Consider the following 13,838-nt stretch of genomic DNA (forward strand, 5'->3'; position numbering starts at 1 on the left):
AGGAACTTTATTCATATTATTGGTGATAGCTAAAATTTATTACATATCCTTCTCTGAGAGTATGCTGTATCAGGATAATCTTATTTTCAGTGCCACAGTTCAATATGAATATTTAAATTATGCTTCAAAGTTCATATCACAAAATTAATTTTTATAGCTTTGAGGGATTTCTTTCTGGAATATGGAATAATCCATTTCCCTTCTGGCTCAGGTTGTATTCCTTTACCTTTCCCAGGTGACATGTCAAGTAAACTGAGTTGTTAACACTTGAGAAGAATTATTTAAAACAAGAATAAGAGCACATAGACCAGGCATCCTCAAATTTACCAATGCAAAGTATCCAGTCCATGGAGTGGTGTGATTAAGCCCCGCCCCTTGCCGTGGGCCTTATGGTCCAGCGAGCCAGCTGGAAGGACAGCTGAGGGCCAGCTGAGGGGTGATCTCGCTGGTACAGCCTTGAAAAGCAGCTCTGGGCTTGTAAAGTACTGCTTTAAATTGAAAGTCTTTGAAACAACTTAAACTGGAGCTTAGGAAGGAGAAAGGTAAAAAAAAAAAAAAGGACTGTTAAATTGGCCAACCACCCAGTCACATGACCATCTAGCCACCCCCACCCAGTCACATGACCACCTAGCCACTCCCACCCAGCCAGTCCGCCCCCCCCCCAACAGTCTGAGGGACTGTGAATCAGCCCTCTGTTTAAAATGTTTGAGGACCACTGACATAGACTGTGTTTTGTAACAATTTGCTTTATATATAAATGTTTGAATGGCTATAATCGAACAACTATAATTCTTTTGGAACATTGTAGGATGCAGCACAGTCTTCTGGTTTTCATCCTTCAGGGTCTGTAGTTGCAGTAGGAACACTCACTGGAAGGTAAGTCTTAAATATATTGCCTCAGGTAATGGGTTTTCATAGCCTTTAAATGCAGGTAGCCTTCAACCTACAGCCATTTGTTCAGTGACTGTTGAAAATTCCAGCAGCACTGAAAATAGTGACTTATTGCTCTTCCTTTTACATCTGACTGTCCCAGCATCCCCACAGTCACATGATTTAAAATTGAGTCTGATGTATTTATAACAATTGTGGTGTCCTGGGATTACATGACTGCCAATTGCAACTTTCCCAGCTGGCTTCTGACAAAGTCAGTGTGGAAATCCGGATTCAATCAATGAGCACATAATTCACTGCAATAATTTGCTAACAGCCATGGCAAAAAAGGTTGTAAAATCAAGCACAACTCACTTAACAATCACCTGCAACGGAAATGCTGCTCCCAGTTGTTATAAATTGAGGACTATTTGTATTCACATGAAGTAAAAGTGAGGTTATATCCTGAATGTCATATGTTATTTTAAGTTAAATTTGATCCAGACTCATATAACGATTGACCATTGTATATGAATTAAGACAGCATTTCATAAAGGAAGAATGGTAATGATCGTAATAGTAATTAATAGTAATCATTTCTTGCATGTCCCCATCCTGAATTGTTGATATTTCAGATTTTAAGTATTTGACATTCTGAAATAACATTTGATCTCATGTTCAAAGCCTAGGAATACAAGATATTTGTACACCAGCCAAACTCCCAACTAGTCTAGGCAGTTCACCACTATAAAAAGCAATATAGTGGTAAAGTAGAACAAAAGATAGCAAAAATTGTGTAACTACAAAAGCAGACTTGATGCAATGAATTCCTTTATGATCTACTCACAGCGAAGACATTTTTATTAAATGTCGCTAAACCTGACTCAACCTTTTTAGAGCTGTTTGGTATGTGGCTCAGTGTTGAATCCTATCGGTATCCTAATATCATATGAGATTGATTATGCCTAGTTTGGGCAGTTTTTCATTAACAACCCCCTGGTCTTATGCTAGGCTCAGTGTGATCTAGGGCAATGGTCCCCAGCCTTTTTGTCACCAGGACCAGTTTCATAGAAGAACAATTTTTCCACGGATCTGAGGGGGGGATGTTTTCAGTTTTGCTCACTTGCCTGCCGCTCACCTCCAGGTGTGGGGCCTACTGCCCAGGGATTGTAGACCTCTGATCTAGGGCCACATTTGTTAATTGAGTCACTGTAGTTGTTAAATTAATAACATGGTTGTTAAGTGAACCTGGTTTCCCCGATGACTTGGCTTGGCAGAAGGTCGCCAAAGGGTGATCACATGACCCTGGGACACTGCAACTGTCATAAATGTGAGTCAGTTGCTAAGCATCCGAATGTAAATCACATGACCATGGGGATGCTGCAATGATCATAAGTGTGAAAAATGGTCATGTCAGTTTTTTTAGTGTCATTGTAACTTTGAATGGTCACTAAGCGAACTGCTGTAAATTGAGGATTATCTGTACTAGGATCTGCTCAGTTTTGTTATTTGACTGCTGAGGATAAGTTTTTTGAATTGTTTGTGCCAGTCCCATGATAGAGCCTTCCTAATCATGATATTTAGGGTCACTGAAGACTCCATCCTGATACTTAAGACCTCAACCTGATTCTGCTGCTCTTTTGCAGGTAAAATTCCCCACCACCTTAAAAAAAAGATTTGTGCTTAAAAGCTATGTTGGACCTATGCAATTTTAACTGTTACACAATGCTCATCACTGTATATTAAACCAAGAAATTGGAGGGAGCAGTAGCCCTGCAGCCCCAGCAGTTTTTACATGTTGTATCCTGTAACAAGTATTACTGTTTGTGTGTGTGAGATCAGAGAAGGCAGATGTGGGGAGCCTGATTTCAGTACTTTAGAGATACCTTTGTTCTGGAAAAGGTTGTGGCTCCCCCCTAAATACAGATTTCCACTTGGGGTTGTCCTTGATCCAGTTCAATGATGAATGCCACATAATACTGTGTCTTTGCCAAGAAATGTCTTTTATTACATTCAACTGAAAAACTAGCTGAGTCTTTGGAAGAAAGACTTGGGGTCAGTAATTCAACTGTTGATAATACGAATCCTGGATTATTTTAATTGGCTTTTTATATGGTAGCTGTGGGACATGCTTCAGATATATAGATATTCCAGGATTCCACAGCATGGACAATGAGTGATGCTTCCTGGAGGGACCCAGGTTACCCTGTTTGAAACAGACTCTTTGGTTGTTAGCTGCTTCCTGTGTTCAACTCAGGATGTTCATAATAATGTATAAAGATATAAGTATGTGGTTTAGGCCCATGTTGTGTATAGTCTACCCCGCACTATTGGGCTACTTTTTGTGGTTTAAACCATGGATACTTCGGCATTAAAAACTAAGTTGACTTTCTCTAATTGGATCCATATCACAAAATAAATAGCCTCTGGGGTTGAAACAAAGCTCTTCCCTTTTTCAATTTATTTATTTATTTACAACTTTTACTTACTGTAATATTTTAGTTTTTATGCTAAAAATTATATGTCATCCTTTTAACGTTTAGAGTAATACTTACATCCCTTATAAACCAACAGGAACTGTTAAGGGGTACCAACACATACTTTTTATGTGGAGGATACAAAGTTGTAGAAGGTGAACTGCTATCATTGATCTGATTCAGCAGCTTTCATATGAAACAACTTTTCCTCTTAATGTTTTTAACAGGTGGTTTGTGTTTGATACTGAAACAAAGGATTTGGTCACTGTACATACAGATGGAAATGAACAGCTGTCCACAATGCGTTACTCACCAGGTTTGGAGTTGTTTAGTTTGGCATCATTTAATCAGTTGGTTAATCAAAAAAGAATTTTCATAACATAGTTATTAATTTCCATAAATAACAGTTTTGCAATTCTTGCTTCTGCTGCTCAGAATCTCTAAAAATATAAAAAAGTGAATAGTGAATATATTTTGATTTGCTTAATCAGAATACCATTTCAACTGAAACTGAAATTTCTTATTTTTTTCATCAATTACAAATTTGTATCATTTCATTTTGGCATAATGAAGCTACCATGATTTAACATTTCAGTCAGTTCTTTTGATTTAGGTGTGGTATCTGGATTAAGCTCTTGCACCATGTTACTAGAATCCCTTTGAAAATAATAGAATAATTAAGAGTTGTGTCAAAAATCCATATGCATCAGATTTGTCCTAACCTAAAATGAACTTTATGCTAACATTCTCTGGAGGTAGAGCTGGGAAGCTTGAAGTGACATAAAATATGGTTATAAGAAGCAGGCTTATTGCGGAACCCAGAGTGGGATGGAGCCCATCGAGTGGCTTGTTTGATTGCTTGTTTTCACCAGGAGAGATTGGTGTGTGTGTGTGGTTTTTACTCTTTGTATATTGGGTTTATATTTTTTTACCTAGAATCACTGAAAGTGAGTGGGCAGCCATATGAATTATCTAAATAAATAAGCAAATATAGTAGAATTTAACCACATAGGTGCAATTTCCTTGTAGTAATGGGAAGCTTGGCCAGGACATATCCTAATCACTTTTGGAAACCAGATACCTCAGTATCCAATTGCTGCTATGACTATGCCTTTTGCCCATTTGTCACTGGTGGACTATGCTAAAAGCTTACTTTTTATGTTGACTCAGTGCAATGGGCTTGTGCATTCATCCCTTATGATCCAAACCACCAAGTGTTGCTCTTTTCATTCATTGACCTGAATGAAATATAAGTAACCAATTAATTAATTTTATATAGCTGTCCAGCTCACCAATGGTGACTATGGGCAGCAAACCAGAATCAATAAGAACAAAACATAAATAAAAACAAAAATATACAGTATAAAAATCGTATTAATAAATATCATAAAAGCAAAAATACATATTTCCCCTTGAGCAGCTAAGCAGGTCTTAAGTTTTCTAATATGTTTGTTTATGTTTATGTTTGAATAAAAGTTCTTGATGAAATATATGCTATTAGTTTATTATAATCCTAGTACGGTAATTATTAAAACCTCAAATTGTATTATGGTGGTCCCTCAAGGGCAGCATCTATAATACAATTCCTTGTACAAAACAAAATATGAATACCGGTAATAAAATTAAACAAATCCTATGATAAAAAATCAGCTAAGAGTATGTTTTTAAAAAGAAGTCATCACAGCTCAACACCATATCCCACAAGTCTAAACACCTTTGTAAATATTTAAGGAGAGAACATAACAAAGAACGTGTCATTGAAATGATTTTTATCAATTGATAAATTTAGATGTCTTCATTCCCTGAAATAGGGCCTCAGATTTAAACTGAAACATGGAAAAATTCATGTAAGAGATCCATTCACTGGATCTCTTGCCAGTGCCTTATTGTAATGTAATCTCACTTCCAGATATCTTTTAAAAGTGCTTGCTCAAGTAATATTTCTGCTTCATCAATGTGATTACAGTTTTAATGTTTCTGTTTTGCAGATGGCAACTTCTTGGCAATAGGCTCTCATGACAATTGCATTTATATATACAGTGTTAGTGACAATGGAAGAAAATACAGTAGAATTGGCAAATGTTCTGTAAGTCATAATCTTATTACATTCTTAGGCATACAGGCTTATTTTTGTATTTATTTAATATTCCCAGTTGATTTATTTAATATCTTGAAAGTAACAAAATATTTGAGTAACAAAAATATTTGAAAATATTTAATTCTATTGAAAGATTAGTGTATATTTAAATGATTAAATATTCTTTGTAATTGTGCCTACCCTGGGGAGCAGTATCCCTCCCCTAAAGTGTATATGGCCTCAACTTTGTTGGCCTTTCTAAAGGCCTAAAAACATGGTTCTTACTCAGGCTTTAGGACTAGAATATTAGTGATGTCCTGCACTGATTGAGTTGAATAGAGTGAGTTTTTTGCTTTTTTTGTTTGTTTGTTTGTTTGTTTGTTTGCATTGCTTACAGGTAGACCAGTAACAATAATTTGGGGTTCAAAAACAAAAGCGTAAATAGTCAAGAATTTGTTGCATTTATGAACCAATAATTAAAATCATTTTGAAACTAGAGAATGAGTTACTGATTTCCCAAACAAATTATACAGTCAGGATTACCATAAAATAAATACTCAAGGCAAATACAAGTTTTTAAGGTCAAAGTATAATGGTTTGTGAGAAAGATGTTGGGAGACTGGACAAAAAGATGCTGCCAAGAGAATGGTCAGCTAAGAAACAGCTTTGTAGTTGGATAGTGGGTGGGATAAAAGTCTCAGAAGATATCCTCCCTTTTTTTTGGACTGTAAAAGAGATGGTTGGGGGAGTAGGGGAGAGAGAAATGTACTTTCAGTCTTGCAAGATTCTGTCAATGTAGCTTTACAAGTATTATTAACTCATCTGGCCTTGTTTCCTATCTGGTTTGCCCCATGAGGCTGAGTATCTCTTCGTTGTTTTGATTTTTCAAAGTTAAAAAGGGTTGTTACTTTAGTTAGTTTAGTCACTCTACTGGAAACATTCCACAACTTCTGGTTTGTTGCAAGATGCAACTATGTATAATGTTATGTTGTTGGAATTAATACAATGCATCTCTTCATAGGGTCATTCCAGTTTCATTACTCACTTGGATTGGTCTGCTAACTCTCAGTATCTTGTGTCTAATTCAGGGGACTATGAAATCCTATACTGTAAGTAACAAATAGTATATTGCCTTGAATACAGACTTTGTTCTTTAGTACCAAGATTCCATTACACGGAAGATTATTTTTGGTCTTTTAGTTTTCAGTTATTGTCCTAATTAGTCTGTTTTCATTCCCCATTCTTTATTCTTAATAGGGGTTCCTTCAGCTTGTAAGCAAGTAGTAAGCGTTGAAACCACTAGAGATATAGAATGGGCTACTTACACATGTACTCTAGGATTTCATGTTTTTGGTAAGTATATGACATTTAGTACTATAATCTATAGCAATTTATAATATTTATAATGTTGGAGGCATACCTTTTCATTCATCTCTTGTAACATGTTAAGGCTCTTTTAATTTTGAGACTCCTTGTTTTATAGTATGATTTTTTAAATTGATTGTTCCTGGCTATAAGATCTGTTTCTATTGCATGCTTTTATTCTTCATAGTTATGGGCACATGATAAATTTAATAGCACTAGTTATTGCTACATTATAATCAACATAAATTCCATTTTTCTTTTTTCACAGCAGCATATTTGGTCTGGTGTCATATTTTGTGCTAAGCCATAATGAGCATTATATGACTTTATATTGGATCGCCTTATTAATCTAGCTGCCATTATTTATAAATCCTGGTTTATATTATATAATTTAAATTAGCTATTGTCATATATTGAACAATCCATGGTTTAGTCATGATATATTTACACAGTCTATGACACAGAAAACAGTCTATGTTTTCTGAACCTTTACCAGTCTAACAAAACACTTTTTTCATTTAAACCAGTGCTATATCTCAGCACGTTTCAGTCTCTGTTTTTATCTGGGAGATCCAGATTCTGATAATGTGCCAAGAAATGGGATCTGGGTTATTTGATGCCATATTTTAAGCAGTTCAGGAATATAATGCATATTCGTAGTTTTGGCAAGAAGTGGGATCTTCAAAAAGTTTAATATATAAATGATTATTTCTTGTTTTAGGTGTGTGGCCAGAAGGTTCAGATGGCACAGATATAAATGCCCTTTGTCGCTCACATGAAAGAAATTTATTATCAACTGGTGATGACTTTGGCAAAGTACATCTTTTTTCTTACCCATGTTCACAGTTTAGGGTAAGGCACTAGCTATATTAGAGACTATTTGCATAAGTTGTTCTGATTAAAGCATTCATACTATTTGATTTGAATATTTTGAAGAAGGTATCTCTTATTTGTATTCTGCCAACTTTAATAACATTGTTTCAGTTATTATTTTAATAATTAGAAAGAAACTAAATTATATTTATATATAATTTTAATATTATTATATTATAATTTGTTTCATTGAATTTCATGCAGATTTAGATAATACTATATCAATGTAACAATTTATATCACAGTCATTCAGTAAATACATATATCGGTCTATATAGGTTTCCTCATTAGCATTTTAAAATTGAATCGAATGATATTAATTTAGATAAAGCTGTTCACCAAAGAATTACAGAACAATTCATTTAATAAATTACAAAACAGTAAACATTAAAAGAGTTGCATGCCTGAAAGAACTTAATTATTTGATAACTGTTTTCTCAAACAAGGTAGGAAATGCACTTACACCAAATAGCAATAGCACTTAGACTTATATACTGCTTCGTAGTGCTTTACAGGACTCTCTAAGCAGTTTACAGAGTCTGCATATTGCCCCCAACAATCTGGGTCCTCATTTTACCGAACTCAGAAGGATGGAAGGCTGAGTCAACTTTGAGCCGGTCAGGATTGAAGGAATCAAACTCCTAGCAGTGAGCAGAGTTAGTCTGCAATACTGAATTCTAATCACTGTTGCCACCATGAGTCATCCATGTTATATCCGTTCTTACAATTTTAAATATAAAATTGGTTTTCTTCCTTTTCTTATAGCTTTCAAAATATATCCTAAAATCCCCTAATGAATCTGATATGTTACAGATTATGGTGTGTGTTTTCTTGAAAAGCTAGTGTTGTTATTTTTGACTTCTAGGAAATATATTTCTCTATTAAAAAAGATAAATGTAACCCCTGTGGCCTTGCAACTATGTAAATTGGCCTATTGATTCTTAGTCTTATCAGTGAATAAGTGGCCACAGGTAAGAATACTGTTTTGAAACATTAGAGACAAATTCAATATCCCTGCTGCAGCGGAAACCTTGTTTATATGTTTAAATATAAATTTAAACATTTAATGCCCTGGCCTGCAGTAATGGTAATTTTTTTTAAAGCAAATTGTTCTGGGACCAATGCAAATTATGCTGCATAATCTGGTTGCCAATCAAAGAAGTTAGATGACTAGGAATTTCCACATTAGAAGCAGTGAGAAACAAAGGCATTTGTTTCATCGGCATTTTTAAATCGGCCAAATCTATTTAATTATTTTAATTTTTAATTATTGTGTCTTGTGTTTTTAAATTGGCTGTACACCGCCCTGAGTCCTTCGGGAGAAGGGCGGTATAGAAATAAAATTATTATTGTTATTGTTATTGTTATTATTATTATTATTATTATTATTATTATTATTATTATTATTATTATTATTATTATTTGAAAATCTATTTGTCTGTCTATGGAGATTTTCAGTCATCCAGGTCATGATTGTCCCAAAGGTGCTTTTTCAAGAGGCAACTGGACTTTCTGGTTTTTTTATGAAGACGTTTTGCTTCTCATCCAAGAAACTTCTTCAGCTCTGACTGGATGGTGGGCAATGTCAGAGCTGAAGAAGCTTCTTGGATGAGAAGTGAAACGTCTTCAAAGAAAAACCAGAAAGTCTGGTTGCCTCTTGAAAAAGCACCTTTGGGAAATTCCATTTGTCTGTATACCATGTTCCTTTTATGCTGGACTAATATCCTGGTAGAGAGTCAGTATGGTCCAATGGTAAGAAATGCCTAGAAAGAGAGTGAGTCTGAGCTCTAGTCTAGTTAGGCACAAAGGCAGTTGGGTGACCTTGGGCTAGTCACTTTTTCTGAACCCTAGCAAGTTGGCAACAGCAAACCACTTTTGAAATCTTAGTTTAGTTTAGTTTATTTGATTTGTATACCGCCCTACTCCCGAAGGACTCAGGGCGGTAAACAGCCAAACAATAAAATACATAGATACAAAAAATTTAAAAACCAGATAAAATCAAATTAAATCATATTGGCCCAGACAGATTAAAACACCCCAATAATTTAAAAACAGATTAAAATTTACATATTAAAAAGAGGGAAGAGATTAGGCCAAGCCCGCCTGGTGGAATAAAAAGGTCTTCACAGCGCGGCGGAAGGTGCGCAGATCCGGGATCCTCCGTATCTCCGGGGGGAGCTCATTCCAGACGGTAGGTGCCCCCACAGAGAAGGCTCTCCCCCTAGGGGCCGCCAGTCGACACTGTTTGGCTGACGGCACCTGGAGGAGTCCCTCTCTATGAGAGCGTACTGGCCGGTGGGAGGCTATTGGTGGTAGTAGGCGGTCCCGTAGATAACCAGGTCCTAAGCCATGGAGCACTTTAAGGTGGTAACCAAAATCTTGCCAAGAGAACTGCAGGGCTTGTCTAAGCAGTTGCTAGAAGCCAACAGTGACTTGAAGGGACTCCCCAAAATTGTGGTGGCAGCAGCCATAGCAAATCTCCAATGTACATTTATCAAGGAAATATAGGTTTTAGCCATAAACTTAGTGATGAACCTTCCTGTATGGCTGATAGAAGCAAAAACAATGCCAGACTTTAAAAGTGGTTTGTTCCCTTTTTCTTGTGTGTTTATTTCCCCGTCTAAATTTCATTCCTGATGTTCCCTGGTAGTTGCCCATCTGGTCTTATCTTGCTTAGCTTCTGAGCTGAATCAAGATCAGACAGGTGGTATCACGTGCTGAACAACATGGCATGATTTCTCTCTAGATTGACCTCTAATTATTAGTTATAACTGACAGGTTTTGTTGTTCCCTTTACCATTTCTGACTGTATGTGCCTTTTTATTAATGTCTTTCAGGCTCCAAGTCATGTGTATGGTGGACATAGCAGTCATGTAACCAATGTAGATTTTCTATATGAAGATACTCATCTCATCTCTACAGGTGGAAAAGATACTAGTATTATGCAATGGCGAGTTATTTAGGAGAATCCTTGCATGAAGCTATATGTGCAAACAAGAACTGGCCTTGCATCAAAGTTCTGTACAAAATGTATATTGAAAATTTAACAGTATGGTTACTGTCTAGCCTAGTCACTGTGATTTTGAAATTTTGAAATTCTTACAAACCTCAGGAAAGTTAAGTCCTTGGCTACTTACTATAATTATTTTGGTTATTCATTAAGCATCACTTCAAAAAACAATTATCATCTCTTTGTTGTATATTATATGAAGAAATTCAAGTTTAAAATGAAGTCATGGCTTGAATATTTATGCAATATAAATGAAAAAAATCTATGAAATAGTCACCAAAAAGCTTATTCTAATATTACACATGGCTGCTTCGCTGTTTTATTGTTTATCAGCTTTGTACTGTCTAACTACATTGTCAGAATATCAATGATTGCATAAATGATGGTACATCTATTTCTAATAAACAGTGAAGAAAGCAGACAGAAATTTTAGACCAAGGTGAGATAAGTAAACAACCATTAAACACTGCTGTTCTGTGTTGTTCATTTCAGTGGAACCTTCAGAGGTTTGCCTGTGAAATGAAATAAAAGGTTCAAACAACATTTTTGGCCAATTTGCTACTAGAGTTATAAATCCTTTAAAAGAGTAAATGTGAAGATTAGAATGTTCATTGATTTGCAACTAAAGAATTGATTTCAGTAAGATTAACACTGTTGGATTGTGCTTTGATTTCATTGTCTCTGAAATTATACATAATTATACATAATATTACATTATACTACTGTGTCTATGCTGCAGAAATCCAGATGAACACCAAATGGCAGCAAGGAGATGAAAGATCTTTTTTTCTGCCATCTAGGTGAATGGAAGGGAAAAAAAGTTCTTATGCAGATTTTTACAGCACAGATGTGGTAACCCTAAATATGGACTACCACAGTTTTAACTTGAATATAGGAGCAGGAATTACAGCTCCCACTTAAATTGAAAGATTAAAAATTAATGAACATTTCATACAAATAATGACCTGTCTGATCCCTTCTCAGATGTTTGGTTGATAGAGGAAATCATTCTGTATGTTGATCAGCATGAATGTTTATACATGTATAAAAATGTTAGAAGTTCATAAGAAATAGTGAGTCATTCAAAGCTTTACTTGTCTTTTGCTTATGGATATTGTATATTTGTATTTTAAGACTCAGTAGATCATGTATAAAGAGATCTTTTTAAGCTTACTATAAACCAGCAGAGGAAATGGGAAAATAAACATGTGAACCATTAAGAAAAAATTTCTGGTCCCTGGGGCAATATGTTTGCTATGTTTTTAGAGGTGTCAGTGAAGCAGTGTTCAATTCAAGAGGTCTGTGTCCCAATGCAGAGGATGCCTGATGTCAAATCATATAATGCAACCACTTGACAAAATAAAGTTTGGGCATGCCCCGCACAATAATGAACAATTTTACCCTTTTTTGCTCTTGAGTTTTTCATGGATTGGTATTTATAGTACAAAAAGATACTGCATTTTGCAATGAAGTAAAACTAGAAGTAGCATAAAATAGCTCATATGCCTTTAACACGTTTTGTTCAGCCCAGGGGTGTCAAACTCATGTCGTCACGTTGTTGTCACGTGACGTATCACAACTTCCCCCCCTTCATTAAAATGGGGGTGGACATGGCCAGCATATGATGCATCCCGCCTCAGCCCGTGAGTTTGACATCCCTGGTTTGAAAATTACTATTTATATTGGGGAAACTATCTAAATATTTGAAATGATTAAAATTATAAGCAGATTCTGAAAAGCTAAATAATAAAGACCTTTTTTCCTCAAATGGAAAGGGAACATTAAGCTCCGGTTTTTAGAGGCTGAAGTTTTAATAAATTGATAGCCTTCTAAATTACATTTCCAACATGCTACATTGAAATTGCAGGACAGCAATAAACATCAATGTACTGTTCTGATTAAAATTATACCTTTCAATATGAGTTGAATTTGACATTGAAACTTTTAAAGTATTACACAAGAATATAACTTTCCAAAGAAATTTGAATCTCCATGAACTTTGCCTTTGTATTTGTAATTATTAGCTTTTATTCAGAGAAGGTGAAATCAGACCATTAGTGCTGGATTCCTATATATAAAATTTATTGATAGAATTTATTTGTTGCATCATGTGTATGATGTATGTGTACATTATAAATGACTATAGTTTTGTTTTAATCTAATACTATAAAAACAAAAGTCTTGTCAGTATGTTTTTCACTTAGGATTGCTAAAGATCAAGCTCATGATTTGTTAAATTCTACTATCAGTGTAACAGTAGTTCTGCTGGATCAAGCCATAGAATCAACATGGTCCACCATACTGTTTCTCAGTGACCACTCATTTACCCCTACGTGCTCTCAAGCAAGAACAGAGGCCTTCCAACTCTGTTCCTTTGCAACTGGTATTCCTTTGTAATTAGTAGAAGAGACTGCTAATATTTAATAGATTTCTCCTCCATGGATGTATCAAAACCATCCAAGTGAGTGGCCATTACCATGCCATGTGATCAATTTGATACCTTAATTATATGTTGTGTGAAGAAATTCTTTGTTCTTGTTTGTCTTCTAAAAAGCTTTATTGGATGGCCTTTTTGGGGAGGAGAAAAAAAGCTGTGTACTTTCACCATGCCATGGGAAATAATTGTACATATCAGAGTTACTTTTTTCTTTTTGCCTTTTTCAAACTGTATTCTATTTTTTTGAAATGTAGTGGTCAGATGTAGATGTATCATAGATTGGTATGAGAGTACTACAATATGGCAGTTCCTTCTTCTATCTCTATCCTCAAGACCATGACCTCAAAAGCTGAGACCTTACCTGTATTTACATAAAGAACACAGTTTGCCTCAATGTGCATCACTTAGTTTCCAGAGATCTTCTGGAGCCCTTCAGAGTTGCCTTTGATTTTCCAATCAGACCAATCCAGAAAACGGAATCAAGTTAGGAGGATGGAATCAGTATTAAAAATTGCTACAAAAGCCTTTCTCAGGACCAATTGTTGATTTTAGGCATTCTGCAAAAATATCAGGGAGAGTTTGGTCTGTTTATTAAGTACTGTATCTTTAAAATATGATGTGCCTTTAAAACTGCTCAATTTATAGTGAGCTAAGAGCTCCAAAGCAGTTTTGGCACAATGACTCCGTGCACACTCATGGGTTAAGTTGAGACATAGAAATTCACATATC

General features: G+C 35.4%; 1 protein-coding gene across 2 annotated transcripts in view; it reads left to right on the forward strand.

The window, feature by feature from the left end:
- The window catches only part of EML1 (EMAP like 1), a 105,626-nt gene extending 93,273 nt beyond the window's left edge, over nt 1-12,353 (forward strand). For both annotated transcript variants that reach the window (XM_070941744.1, XM_070941754.1), the window contains 7 exons: nt 809-876; nt 3,575-3,663; nt 5,336-5,433; nt 6,446-6,533; nt 6,682-6,777; nt 7,511-7,641; nt 10,500-12,353. In XM_070941744.1, coding sequence (XP_070797845.1) covers nt 809-876; nt 3,575-3,663; nt 5,336-5,433; nt 6,446-6,533; nt 6,682-6,777; nt 7,511-7,641; nt 10,500-10,625 — 696 coding nt within the window. In that variant the 3' untranslated portion in view covers nt 10,626-12,353. The remainder of the gene's footprint in view (nt 1-808; nt 877-3,574; nt 3,664-5,335; nt 5,434-6,445; nt 6,534-6,681; nt 6,778-7,510; nt 7,642-10,499) is intronic.
- Nucleotides 12,354-13,838: the final 1,485 nt, after the last annotated feature.

Source organism: Pituophis catenifer, unplaced genomic scaffold (assembly GCF_029215685.1).
Source record: "Pituophis catenifer annectens isolate HBS135680 unplaced genomic scaffold, rPitCat1.0.hap2 SCAF_1, whole genome shotgun sequence".
NCBI classification, from domain to species: domain Eukaryota; kingdom Metazoa; phylum Chordata; class Lepidosauria; order Squamata; family Colubridae; genus Pituophis; species Pituophis catenifer.